We start from the raw sequence: 12,485 nt of genomic DNA, 5'->3' as shown, positions 1-12,485 counted from the left end.
ATCCCTCCTCCAGCAAACTGCACAGTCGGCACAATGCAGTCAAGCAGGGAACGTTCTCCTGGCGTTCCCCAAACCCAGACTCGTCCATTAGACCGCCAGATAGAGAAGTGTGATTGGTCGCTCCACAGAACACGTTTCCACCGCTCCAGAGTCCGGCGGCGCCGTGCTTTACATCGCTCCATCTGATGCCTGGTGTTGTGCTCGGTGATGTGAGGCCTGCATGCGGCTGTTCGGCCATGGAAACCCATGTCATGAAGCTCCTGGTGCTCAGTTTCTGTGCTGATGTTGATGCCAGAGGAGGTTTGGAGCTCTGCAGTTACTGAGGCGGCAGAGCGTTGGCCACTTTTACGCACTATGCACCTCAGTGCTTGGTGACCTTGCTCTATAACTTGACGTGGTGCTGCCCCCTGGTGGCTGAGTCGCTGTGGTTCCTAAACACTTCCTAAACGCTTCCACTTTGCAATAACCCACTTCCAGTTGATGGTGGAATATCTAGGAGGGAAGAAACTTCAGCAGCTGACTTGTTGCAATGGTGGCATTCTATTACATTACTATTCCAGTACCATGCTCAGATTCAGAAAGTTCTTTATAATGAGCCATTCGTTCACAAATGTTTGTAAAGGCAGACTGCATGGATAGGAGTTTGATTTGATACACCTGTGGCAATGGGACTGAATGAAACACCTGAATTCAGTTATTAAAAGGTGTGGCCCAACACGTTTGTCCATATAGTGTACATCTGTCTCCATAGACATGAATTAAGTTTCTCTAGATGTTGAGGTGTTTTCAGAGGTTTATGCTGCTGCCTTTCAAAAAAAAAAAAAATCCCTGATGTTGTGCCTGGGGTTCCTGGGGTCCTCTCCTCTGGATACACGTGAGTGTCCCACCACACAGACTCATGAATATTAATTAAGAATAGCAAGCACTAGTTGAAGGTAAGGTGTTTTGGATTCATAAAACCACCGAGCCAAGGGTTAACTTTACAGTTGGAGACTGAACTGGACTGAAGCCCTGCCATACTAGCTAACTGGATAGCAGGACAGCTAATTTAGCATAGCATAGCCAAGGTGACGTCGACGACCTCCTGCAGACGTATGGTAAAAAGAAGTGCAGTTGCTTTGACCATGACATGTTTAGATTCAGCAGAAGATGCTGATAATTTTGATGTATAACATCACATTTTTGATTGAAACTGGGATCGAACACAGAAAGAAAGAACCATTTAAAGTGTGTGTGTGAGTGTGTGTGTGTGTCTTTGACATGGTGGAGCCTTTTTGAAGGTCGGCCTGTTAAAAAATTTGTTGCCAAATTGCCCTACGACTCAGCCATGAGATGGTTAGACTGAGCAGAAAACACTGAAATTATAGCATGTGTATATATATATATTTTAACTGCAGGAACAAACACACTGAGTAGCCTATCACTGAACTTTCTCCGTGGCTGAGCGCATAAACCTTGTCTGACCAAGCAACAGCAACTGAGAGAGGCAGGATTTAAGATTAATCATTTTTATTGTCAGTGGCTACAAATGAAATTACTTTAAATAATTCAAATTGCCCTATAATACAGTACAATATAGAAAATATATCGTAAAACTCTCTCTGCATGTATTTTACCTCATCACACACATTATACCAGCGGTTGGAAATGATTACTAAAGGTCTCTCTCTCTCTCTCTCTCTCTCTCTCTCTCTCTCTCTCTCTTGCTATCTCTCCCACAAACACACACATACAAATTAGAGGCAGAGAGTGTGCTGACATATGAAACATGCCATGTCTGGATGTTTTATATGTCATTTTCACAGTCTTGACACATGTTGCCTAATTTGACTGTCGCTCTGAGACTGTCAGCATGTTTGCATGTCAGTCCCGTGTGCACATCCTGGATTTTTTCACCCACGATTGGAGCAAACATGGCCACGATAGAATTAAAAAAAACATAACAAAAAAAAAAAAAAAAAGAGAGAGTGAGGGAGTGATGTGTTAAGCCAGGAGTGTGAGAAGAGAAAGAGGGGAAGAGAATAGCAGTGGTCAAGCAAGCTAAACTGTGAGAGAGAGAGAGAGAGAGAGACAGACAGACAGACAGACAGACAGACAGAGAGACGATTTTGAGTCAACATTTCTGAATCACTGTAACCACAAGAGGTTCTTCATCATACTGTCATAACTAGGCACAAAAAATTTTGGCTGATAGACCCAGGAGTTTGCAAGCTGCGGACAGACAGACACACACACACACACACACACACACACACACACACACACACACAGAGTCAGACAAGCACAACTAAATACATGATGTCCTCTAGGTAGGAGATAATAAAAAAACAAAAATTGTAAAGTAAATAATGTGCTTGTGATAGGAACTATAGTAAAATTAAAATATGTTTTGTTTATTACTATTAGTAGTAGTAGTAGCAGTACTATAATTATTGTATCAGCGACCATGCGGACAAGAACAACCATGTAGATCCATGCATTAAATTACATGTTTATTCTGGGGATCAGCTGAGTCTGAACAGTCCTCATGCAAATGTCCCTCAGCAAATTTGGTTTACTGCAGCTTTAAGTTTACATTAGCTGATGATGTCTTTAAAAATGAACTAAAATACAGGAGAAAATTCAAGAAAAAGAAATTAAAATTCACTGTTTGCATTGCACAATAACAACTGTACCATACATATACTAAATATGTGTTTGAATATCTACCAACCCTGCCAAAAATACTAAAACAGGAACTATACAGTGGTGGAAAAAAGTTTTCGGACACCCCATGCATTTGTGAAATATTGCTTTGAGAATCACTCTTAGGTCTTCAAGTGCAATTTCTTTTAGTACAGTCACAGCCAAAATACTCAACAAATCCTAAAAAAGCCATTAAAAACTTCAAATTGGTCGGTTCCATAAAAATACATAAGAAATTTTGAGTATTGGGTCATTTTGGTACCAGTGATGAAGGTCGTTCTTTTTATTAAAAGACACAATTTTTGTTGCCAAGCTTCATGTCTATATAAAGCCAGCACATCTGAAAGTTCTTCAGACACAAAAATGGCTAAAACAAGGAACCTAACGCAGGAAACACGCCTGAAGAGAAAGATTCTCAGCCAGGAAGGGTACAGCTGCCGCCAGATAGCCAGGAACAGATGCAGTCCTTCAGCAGTTGGATCCACTCTGCAGAAATACAGACGAACCAACAGCTTGGAAGACAAACCAAGATCTGGGCGTCCAAGGGTTTCTTCAGCAAGAAATGACCGCATCCTGATCCGCATGTGCAGGCAAAACCGCCGAATGGCATCACAGGAGCTTCAGCAGCAGTGGTCAAACCAAACTGGTGTCCAGTGTTCCACCCGCACTGCACGTGACCGACTTTTAGATCATGGCTTAAGGTCCTACAAGGCTATCAAGAAGCCCCTGATCAATGAGAGACAGAGGTTAGCCCGGCGTCGTTGGGCCCAGGCACAAGAACTGGACAGCCAGGAACTGGAAGAAGATTCTGTGGTCAGATAAGTCCAGTTTCCAGCTTTAGTTTTGTTAGTTCTTCTTGTAAACAAGAAACAAAAAAAATATAATTTGTATTTGTTTGTATCTGTCTAATGCAGCCACACCTTTTGAAACACAAAAAAGAGTTTTCCACAAATATTTCATGATAATATTTGAGATTGTGTAAAAATTTTAAGGGTGTCCGAAAACTTTTTTCCACCACTAAATCAAACTGAAGTGAAAACGAATCCCTCTAAAATAAACAAGTAAATAGCAAAAACAAAATGCAACACATACAAACTTGGCTATAATATCCCTGTACTCAACAAACTTTGAATTTTAACTACTACCTTCACTAGATGTGCCTCATTTTTCTAAAAAGTCCCCAAAGCCCATACCTCTGTGAGCCGATGCTTGTTCCAGATCGCTGCTTCCAGCAACTGGAATGAGCTGAAAAAGGCTTTGACTTGGAACAATTTTTTTTTTATCTCTGTGACTCACTTACACATATTTCCTTGAGATGCTTCTCTTGAACCCAGTGACAGCTCTGACAACCCACTGTCTCCATGTTGTATCTCAGTGTTTTGATCAATCTTACCTGTATTTATATCGCTCACTATGGCTGCTATCTGTTTGTCCTTGCGGTGATATCTGTTGTTTTTTTCCCCACTTTTATCTGCCTAATGTTAAATGTACGTGCAGTGCTTTCAGAAGCCATGATTATTATTATGTATGGCCTTATGTCTGAGTGTGTTCCACATAGATGCCCTTCATTTTACCATTGTAACACTCTCTGTCTTTGGTTTATTGTGGAGCAGCTTTGTCCTGATTCTTTAATGTCCTCTTTATTTATCTTTATCTTTATTTCATTCACGTCTACCAGGCTTCCCAAAACATATTTTGTCAGGTAGTCATATTGCATCAGCACCCCCACCCCACACACACACACACACACACAAATAACGTGCCTGATGTTATACCAAATGAAACAATCCTTCCATATGGGATTGAAATAGTTAAGCCAGCTGTGTAAAGCACTTCAGAGCAGGACACTATAATGAGCTATGATGCAGATGCCACCTTGAACTGCAAAATTGACTGAATTAGTGTCACTGTGACAGTATAGAAATATGGAGATGAAATCAGATGCTGGATGTTGGATAGATTTATCTCCTACAGGGCACATGTACTCCATATGACCCACTCATTTGTCATATGCAGCAATTGCATCAGGCAGGAATGATCCTATCAAACATCTCTCCTGCAATATTCCCTCTCCCTCTCTCTCCCTGTCTCTCTCTCTCTCTCTCTCTCTCTCTCTCTCTCTCTCGCTGTCACTCTGTGAATGTAACAGCAGATTCCCAGCCTCCTTCCCTGGCCTGCATTTTTGAGTTAACCAAATACAGATGTGCTCAAAGCAGAGAAATCTCAAAGTCCACTCCCGCTTCCACCCCCTACTCTGATTGGCTAAAAAATATGTAAGAAGTAAGGGGGAGGAATTTTCCACCACGCTGTAACTTGGATGTAATGGTTTTCCTTATGTGCCTTCTTTGTTCTTTTTCTGCGTAAACATCAGCGAGATGGCCTCGGCACATGACAGAGCTGTTCTCCAGGCTATATTCAACCCCAACAGCCCTTTTGGAGACATCCCTGGCCTGAACCAAGAGGAGGAATTAACTGATGACGGTGAGCGTGAGCTTCTGACTTGATGTGTCTCTACATATCATGTCAGAGCTTTTAAGTTTATCATTTCATAGCATATTGAATTTATTTGAACACATTCCATTCCTGGTCTAAAAAAACATGACATTTTAATCCAAGTTGAGTTCTGGGTGACATTTCTGTGTTTTCCTTGCCACGGTACCTGTCAATTGAGTTTGAGTGCTTTTTCAACCTGTTTATCTCCTTCTGCCAGACAGTGGCTTTGACACAGAGTTGCTGAAGCAAGTGAAAGAGTTGGAGATGCAGGGTGTCTCAGCGGCAGAGGCTGGGGATTTGCAAACTGCACTTCAACAGTTCAGCCAGGCAATCCAGATACTGCCTCAGCGAGCCTCAGCCTATAACAACCGGGCACAGGCCCGGCGGCTCCAAGGGAACACAGCAGGTACATGCCACAAATTCCATAATAACCCTCACTTTAGACTCACCATCACATCTAACAAGGACTCCAACGATGATCGCTATCCATAGACTCTGCAGTGTGCCGTCACATCAGACCGTGATGTCTGAGGCCAACACAGTGCCGCACATCACGGCTTTGTCTCGCTGATGCAGGTTGTCAGGACTCTTACTGTATTTGTGATGTTGTTTGCTGCTGGCGCTGAGCTAGCCTTGTTTTTGATTCTCCTACCTGCCTGTTATACAACGCTTGGGGAGTACAGAGGATTTCATACATTCTGAAAGGCCAAAAGTATGTGGGACATCTCTCTGATGTTGAGTAACACACACCTTTTGCACGATCCTTGTCTCAGCTGTCTCAAATCTTAAAAATCCCTCATCTGCTTCTCTTCATCTTATCCTTTGTAACTGGTAGCCTCTTGATTTAGTGAGGGAAGCTAGTTAAGAGGCAACAGCTTTTACCTGGAATCACCTCATCAGTGTGTACGTAATATTTTGTACAGTCAAAAATGAATTACAGTATTCTCAGTACAGAAAATATCACAGCAGTTACAGCCAACGTACAGTTAATCAGTTAGGATGTTGCAGTGGTAATCCATGAAATTTGTATTGCTTTGAGTTTGGCGACATCTTTGGTGCCAAGTGCTCATTGCTGTGGATTTTGCACTCCACTTCTCCAAACATGACTGTCAGTCAATCAGTGTGAATAGAATGTAGTTTCTTTTTTTTTCTGAGGGTTTTCTGCTAATTAAACAAACCACCATTGTTGCCTCTGGTAATAAAAATGCAACACGTCCTGTGGGCATTGTTTACAGGAGTGATTAACCTGACAGTGTTTTAAATGTTAAATGAACTTATTATAGTTTAAATTGCTGCCATGCTGGATCAATCAAGAGACAGTGGCCAAACAGATTTTTATTCATATGAAGATGTCATAATTTAGGGCATTATTTGGAAAATATGTGCTTTCCTAACCTCAAAAGTAACTGAAGGGAATTAAATTCCATTTTTTTCCCCACCCTTTTCAATTTATTTAGTCATTATTTAACCAGAGGAGCTTCACTGAGATTAAAAATCTGTTTTGCAGCACTGTCCTGGCCAAGATCAGCAGTATATTATTACTAACAATAAGACACAAGACAACTACAAGACAGAAGTGATGACTGAGATTGAATATAGCTAGTTACTGATCAGAATTTTAAGTATGGAATATGTAGTTATAAAAAAAAAGCATTGTGAAGATCAGCTTTCCAATCACGTTTGCCCCTCTCTTCTCTCAGGTGCCCTTGAAGACCTGGAGCGTGCCATCACTCTGAGCGGTGGCACTGGGCGAACTGCCTGCCAGGCACTGGTGCAAAGGGGCCTTTTACTCAGGCTGAAATGCCAGGATGATGAAGCCAGAGCGGATTTTGAGAAGGCAGCTGCGCTTGGTAGTGAATTTGCCCGACAACAGGCTATAGTACTTAATCCGTATGCCGCCCTGTGCAACCGAATGCTGTCAGAGGTGATCAACAAACTGCGCAATCCTGAGGTGGCAGAGATGCAATAGTTAGATAATCTGATGTAACAAAGCTTTTCCTTGCACACATTTTCTGTTCTGAACTTTCAGTCAATAAAAGAAATGTTATTTTAATGTTATTTTTATCCCATGTGCTTGTGTGTTGCAGTATGTGTAAAAGTTAATCACATCTATCACAACCGGTAGGATGGCTGCAACAGAGATCAGAGTTTTCTCATTTACCTGATCAAAGAGACTGTCTATGTTAGAAAAGTGGCTTTCTGTATGGCCATTATAGAGCATGTATTTCTGCAAGGTATCTATCATAATCTATTTGTAATACAAGATCAAGTTTAACACTCATGGACCAATTACATTTTATTGTGTGAGGTTAATAGTCAGCACTCAGGCACTTCATTTTTTCTCCAATAGATGTCAGCAGTGGTATTTTGAAAACGAGAAACAATGTATATCAGCAACATTTCTTCTAATGGGTATGTTATTGTAGTACATTAAAACACTTTTTGTTACCACAACAACCAACTATATGTTGGAAAACACAGAGATATGCATGTTATATATAACACAAAGAAAATGAGTTCATATTGGTAATTATAATGACCTTGTTTTCCCTCAAACATGGCAATCAATTCATTTGTAAATACCAAATTTCTCTCTAGGGATTATTAATATTTCATCATCTGTATCTTATCTCATCAACACTCTCTCAGAACTTCACAAATATATAGACCAATAAGTGCATAATTTAAATAGGCTTCAACAAATTAACTACCAGCTAAGGAGAAACACATTCCTATAAATGGACTCATTTGTTACTGTTCATAACTCTAACTTTGACCAAATTGCTTTGCATGCCTAAGCCTAATTGATCTCTTTTATGCATGTAAAAAGTTTACCAAGTCTCTGATAATGATTTGAGCAAATGCAACTGACAATCAACTAATGGGGAGTTGACATAGATTAGATAGTCTGTCGAACAGTTGCTGAGAGTCAACTAAAAATACCAGATAGTCTGTCAAAATAATTTTTTTTGGCAGTCAGAAGACAAATTGTTTATACATCTGCTGATACACTGTTAAGAGTCAACAGTGGACTGTTAACAAGAAGTGATACCAAAGAGATTTCATTCACAAGTGACATTACAGGTTAAATACAAGCTGAGCAAATCACTCAGTAACTCACTCATTAAATCGAATTAAATCAAATCAAAGCACACACAAACTGCTGTTTATGTCAAAGTGAATTTGTCACACATATAATAACTATTTTGTGCTGAGGCTTTATCTGCTTTACACGGCTATGGGTGCATACAAGTCTCATCCCTGTGGCTCCTACCATGATGCTGTCAGTGTTGCAGTCTGCCCACTGAGCTATAAGACCATGGGCTTTATCTGTTCTGCTTTACTGTTCCATTCTCTGTGGCCTCTCTTAAGCAAGGCAAAGCCACCGGCTCGCTGTGTTCTTCTCTCTGGTAGAAAGAGCAGGCTTTCAGGTGCTCTGACATGGAGGGGGCGTTGCGGAAGCTCCATCTGTCCACAGTGGAAAACAGACAGCTGAACTCCCATACCTGGAAAAGACAGAGAAAGAGTTGAAGTAGGAGTGAAGTGCTGCGGCTGCTGTCATGGCATCTATATAAATTTATGCTGTGCCTAATGTAGACAATGGTTACATCATGATGACACATTGGTAATAATGATGGACTCTCCTAGATCTAGAACACAACATCTTAGATTTACAACACAGGAGTGTGTGATGTTATTTCCGCATGTATCCATTACAAAATTATACAAATGATACCTTTCACTGGGGAACAAATGCCTAGCTGTCACCCACAGTGTTATCAACATCCTGTGTTTCTGTGAATGATGGCATATCCAGCTTGTTTTGGTACGTCTATGATTACTGGCAGCAAGGCCTTAGTGGCATTCCAGATCACTGATATCATCGGCATGTTATTTGCCCCATGATGAATGCGTGCAGCACAGAGATTGTCATTGTTAAACTAGTGCTGTCTGTATTTATACTGCATCTATGCTGCAGTTGTTGTTGTTGTTGTTGTTGTTTAATGTTATACTGTAAAGGGAAATAGATATGTTGCAACACGAAATTCTAGTGTTTTTGAACCTGCTAGTTACCAAACCATTTCCCTGTGTCCCCAGTGTTAGTGGAAAAAAAATAGGTGTTTTCCAAACAATTTCTCATGGTGATGGATCCAAAGATTGACAGGTTTTTTGATGATGCTGCAGTGCAAAGCCAGAAATCTACAGTGGCTGCAGATCTGTAGGTACTGTACACATTTGTTGATGCCAGTGTGGCTACCATACAGTTTAAAATATTGTAAGAGGAGACTATTGAGAGTGAGGAGGCTGTTTACAATGCAACAGCTGTCATGCTGCATGAATGAATGAAATTTTCCAATGACAGCTTCCAGAATGCTGCCAGATACCAAAGGGGAACTGATGTAGCAGTTTGGCATGATGGTAAATTTGTCTTTACCAGGTTTTAGCTGTACTATATGTTGAGAAGTAATAGATTTGATGAGAAGAGGGAAAAATGGTTATTTTACACAACATCAAGTAAAGTGGCAACATTCTCCCTCCAAATAACAGTGTGCCAAATAGATTAAATCATTTGTTCCCAAAAGAAACATAAATCAGATTATGTTACTGAGTTGGATTAATTATGTTAATGAGAAATTACATGACTGATTAACAGTACTGATTAAACTGGGAATCAGTAATTTCATTACTAGTTACAGTTTTGAGCAAGTAATAACAAATTTGTAATGGATTATATTTTGAAAGTAATCTCCCAAACCTGTATGGCCTATTTGCAGTTTAATTAAAATGACTCCTGATGCTCAGTAATGCATGAGCTCTTATCAGCTCAGTTAACATAAATCAAAAGGTTTAGCATGGAAGCTGATCCAAACAATCAAGCCAAACAATCAAGCCAAAACTCCTCACTTCCAGAGTAGCAAGACACAAAACAACACTGAAAGAATTTAAAAGGTTACTTGCTTTCTTTCGACATTTCCAGGAGGTTCCCCCATGGGAATATGTCTTTTTCTCCCACTTGAGAGAGACCATCCCTCTCTCCTGTAGCAATGTGCCACACACCTCTCTCATCAAATGGGAGACCTGGGATAGCTGGGATAATGTAAAACTGTCAAGGTAACCAGCAATGTGCCGAAGGATCTCAAAGGGCAGTCTGCTCAGGGGATCTAGATTACGTGCACCATTTTGCTGAGGGCTGAAGGCTCTCGCAGCTTCAAAAAGGGATGAAGGCACCATTGGCTGGAGGGCAAAGGTGCTGAGATCTCGGCAGTATTTGATTGTAGCTTGGTGACCAGCGGGTTGGAATCTTGTCTGGCTAAAGGTGCATCCCAGGTAAGCTAAAGGGCACCGTTCTTCAAACCAGCCATTCAGACATGCCTGTATGTCTGAATGCACATTCTTAAAGTGAGAGTGGTACTCATCACGGCGAAAGAAGTGGCCACAGCTGTAATTGAAAGCCGAACTTGTTTTATTGTGTCTTCTGGTGACAGATTCTGCTTGAATATGTACATGGAGATTGCAGGATTTGTCTCCTATGATGTCAGAAAGTGTTGCATCGGTCTTGAACGGAGCAGAGGCAAAGTTATAGGTCTGCGTCCCTACATCTATGTAGAGGCCATCCGTTCCCACGCTCTCCGAGATCAGATGCCCTTTCAGTTCCTTTTCTAAACAGCATAACAATGTTGCATTCACCTCATCACTCTTTGGAAGATCCTCAGCTGACACACCTAAGTCTGCAGTGTCAACACTTTGGTGTATACTTTTGATTTTTCTTGTGGGGTCCTTCAGGTGATGTCGTTTTGCCCGGTAGCTGGTGGGAACGTTGAATGATCGGATAGTTTGAACCTCAATGGGCTCCAGATTACCATAAACAAAATCCTTCTCTCTTGGGGTGCAAGCAGCAAGTTGGCCAAAATTAATTAACATTGCCCCATTGTGCACCAAATACATGTTATATTCGCCAATGTTTAACTCCTTGCCTACTCTCTCCATGACCCCATCATGCCATGGTGCAAGACCAGTTGCACCGTTCATACTTGCAGTTGCAGCATTCTCCTGAAACTGGTGTGGGTCTCTCATCTCTCTGTGACTATTTGATGATGCTTGCTCTTCCTTCACACCAGAGGAACCTGCTTGTTTATCCAGGCTTTTGACAGTCTGCTTGCATGCCTCCATCTCCTTCCTGAATATTCCCTCCCAGGAACTGTAATTCTGAATACTCTCTAAGTTCCTGTTCTTGGCCAAAGCATCCCTTTCCTCTTGACTCAGCTCATTTTCCACCAACCTCATGCAGCCATTTTCTGTAAATTCACCACAATCAAAAGAACCGGCAGCTCCATCTGCGAGACCGGTGCCCGCAACAGCCATATCTTGAAGAGCAGGTTCCTCGATTACCTCCATCAGTTCAGGAAAAATGTTCTTCATTTTGATGGACCTGAATAGCAGCTCTTGGTCCCTGAGAGCCATCGCGACATCTAAGTGTTCTTGAATCTGTGAGGCTCCTGACACATTTCTGTAGAAGTCCAGGTCAGTGTCTGAGATAGGCCATCGGTTCCAGTCCTGAGAGCAGTTGACCACACTGGCAGGACAGACCTCCAGGTGCTTGGCAAGCCTGTGGCGGAGCATGGTGAAGGGACATCCATAGTCAGCATTGAGGCAGTGGACCTTCTCATTGGGACAGAGAAGCAGGTGCTCCTCTTCCTTGCACTTATGCAAAACGGCACCACAGTTTTTACGGCACTTAACAACCATGCAGGAGACAGAGATCTGCACTGGGACTTGACAATGAACATTGTGACACTTATTACAATGCTCATGCTGTCCCATTGGGGTCTTCCTGCTCTTCACCTTCAGAGAGAAAGAATGACCCAACCAAAAGTTTGAAATGCCACTTGACTTAGTATAACTAAAAAAGCTATGATGAGACACTAACAGTATTTGTAAAGAAGGCAAAAAATATATTTTATATTAAATGTTGAAATAATTTTGTTTACCTTAAATTCAAAATAGAGGAGCACTTACCATCATGGCTCATAGGCAGAGTCTATGACCATCTGGAAAGAGTTTCATGCCACAAACACTGTTATAGGACATTTACCAGTTTTGCATTTCTACACAAATAAGTATAAGATTAAGATAAATATTTAATCAAGGAATGATATCATATTACATGTCTGAAAAATAATTAAAATTAAAAAGGGCTAACTGGTGAAAATTTGCTGTGGCATACAGTATTCAGAATTTAGAAAAAAGTAATAAACCTTTATTATCTACATTACCTGGAACAAATAGAGAGGAATTACATATCCACT

General features: G+C 41.1%; 2 protein-coding genes across 5 annotated transcripts; one reads left to right on the top strand and one right to left on the bottom strand.

The window, feature by feature from the left end:
- Positions 1–522: 522 nt before the first annotated feature.
- On the top strand, positions 523–7,236 carry ttc36 (tetratricopeptide repeat domain 36). 4 transcript variants are annotated; one of them, XM_030067102.1, is made up of 4 exons: positions 523–577; positions 5,057–5,166; positions 5,396–5,584; positions 6,879–7,236. In XM_030067102.1, the coding sequence occupies exons 2-4, from the start codon at positions 5,061–5,063 to the stop codon at positions 7,145–7,147; spliced, it is 564 nt and encodes a 187-aa protein (XP_029922962.1). In that variant the 5' UTR covers positions 523–577; positions 5,057–5,060; the 3' UTR covers positions 7,148–7,236. The 4 variants fall into 4 exon arrangements, with proteins under 4 accessions (XP_029922962.1, XP_029922961.1, XP_029922963.1 ...); XM_030067101.1 differs by lacking the exon at positions 523–577 and adding an exon at positions 746–874; XM_030067103.1 differs by lacking the exon at positions 523–577 and adding an exon at positions 920–940.
- Positions 7,237–7,485: 249 nt separating this feature from the next.
- Positions 7,486–12,201, bottom strand: LOC115369767 (F-box only protein 40). The gene is made up of 3 exons (XM_030066434.1): positions 12,196–12,201; positions 10,138–12,021; positions 7,486–8,684 (listed from the first exon to the last, which is right to left on the bottom strand). The coding sequence occupies exons 1-3, from the start codon at positions 12,199–12,201 to the stop codon at positions 8,505–8,507; spliced, it is 2,070 nt and encodes a 689-aa protein (XP_029922294.1). The 3' UTR covers positions 7,486–8,504.
- Between the last annotated feature and the right edge of the window lie 284 nt (positions 12,202–12,485).

This window comes from Myripristis murdjan, chromosome 13 (genome assembly GCF_902150065.1).
Source record: "Myripristis murdjan chromosome 13, fMyrMur1.1, whole genome shotgun sequence".
Lineage (NCBI taxonomy): Eukaryota > Metazoa > Chordata > Actinopteri > Holocentriformes > Holocentridae > Myripristis > Myripristis murdjan.
The sequence above is the reverse complement of the archived record's forward strand: the minus strand, read 5'-3'. Positions and strand labels throughout refer to the sequence as shown.

Bases quoted from the DNA above. Each gene is read 5' to 3' on its own strand.
- LOC115369767 (XM_030066434.1), bottom strand. The intron at 8,685-10,137 runs GCAAGTAACCTT...TGTCTTTTCCAG, and splicing joins CCTGGAAATGTCGAAAGAAA to GTATGGGAGTTCAGCTGTCT.
- ttc36 (XM_030067102.1), top strand. From the start codon at position 5,061: ATGGCCTCGGCACATGACAGAGCTGTTCTCCAGGCTATATTCAACCCC. The intron at 5,167-5,395 runs GTGAGCGTGAGC...TCCTTCTGCCAG, and splicing joins GGAGGAATTAACTGATGACG to ACAGTGGCTTTGACACAGAG. The intron at 5,585-6,878 runs GTACATGCCACA...CTCTTCTCTCAG, and splicing joins GCTCCAAGGGAACACAGCAG to GTGCCCTTGAAGACCTGGAG.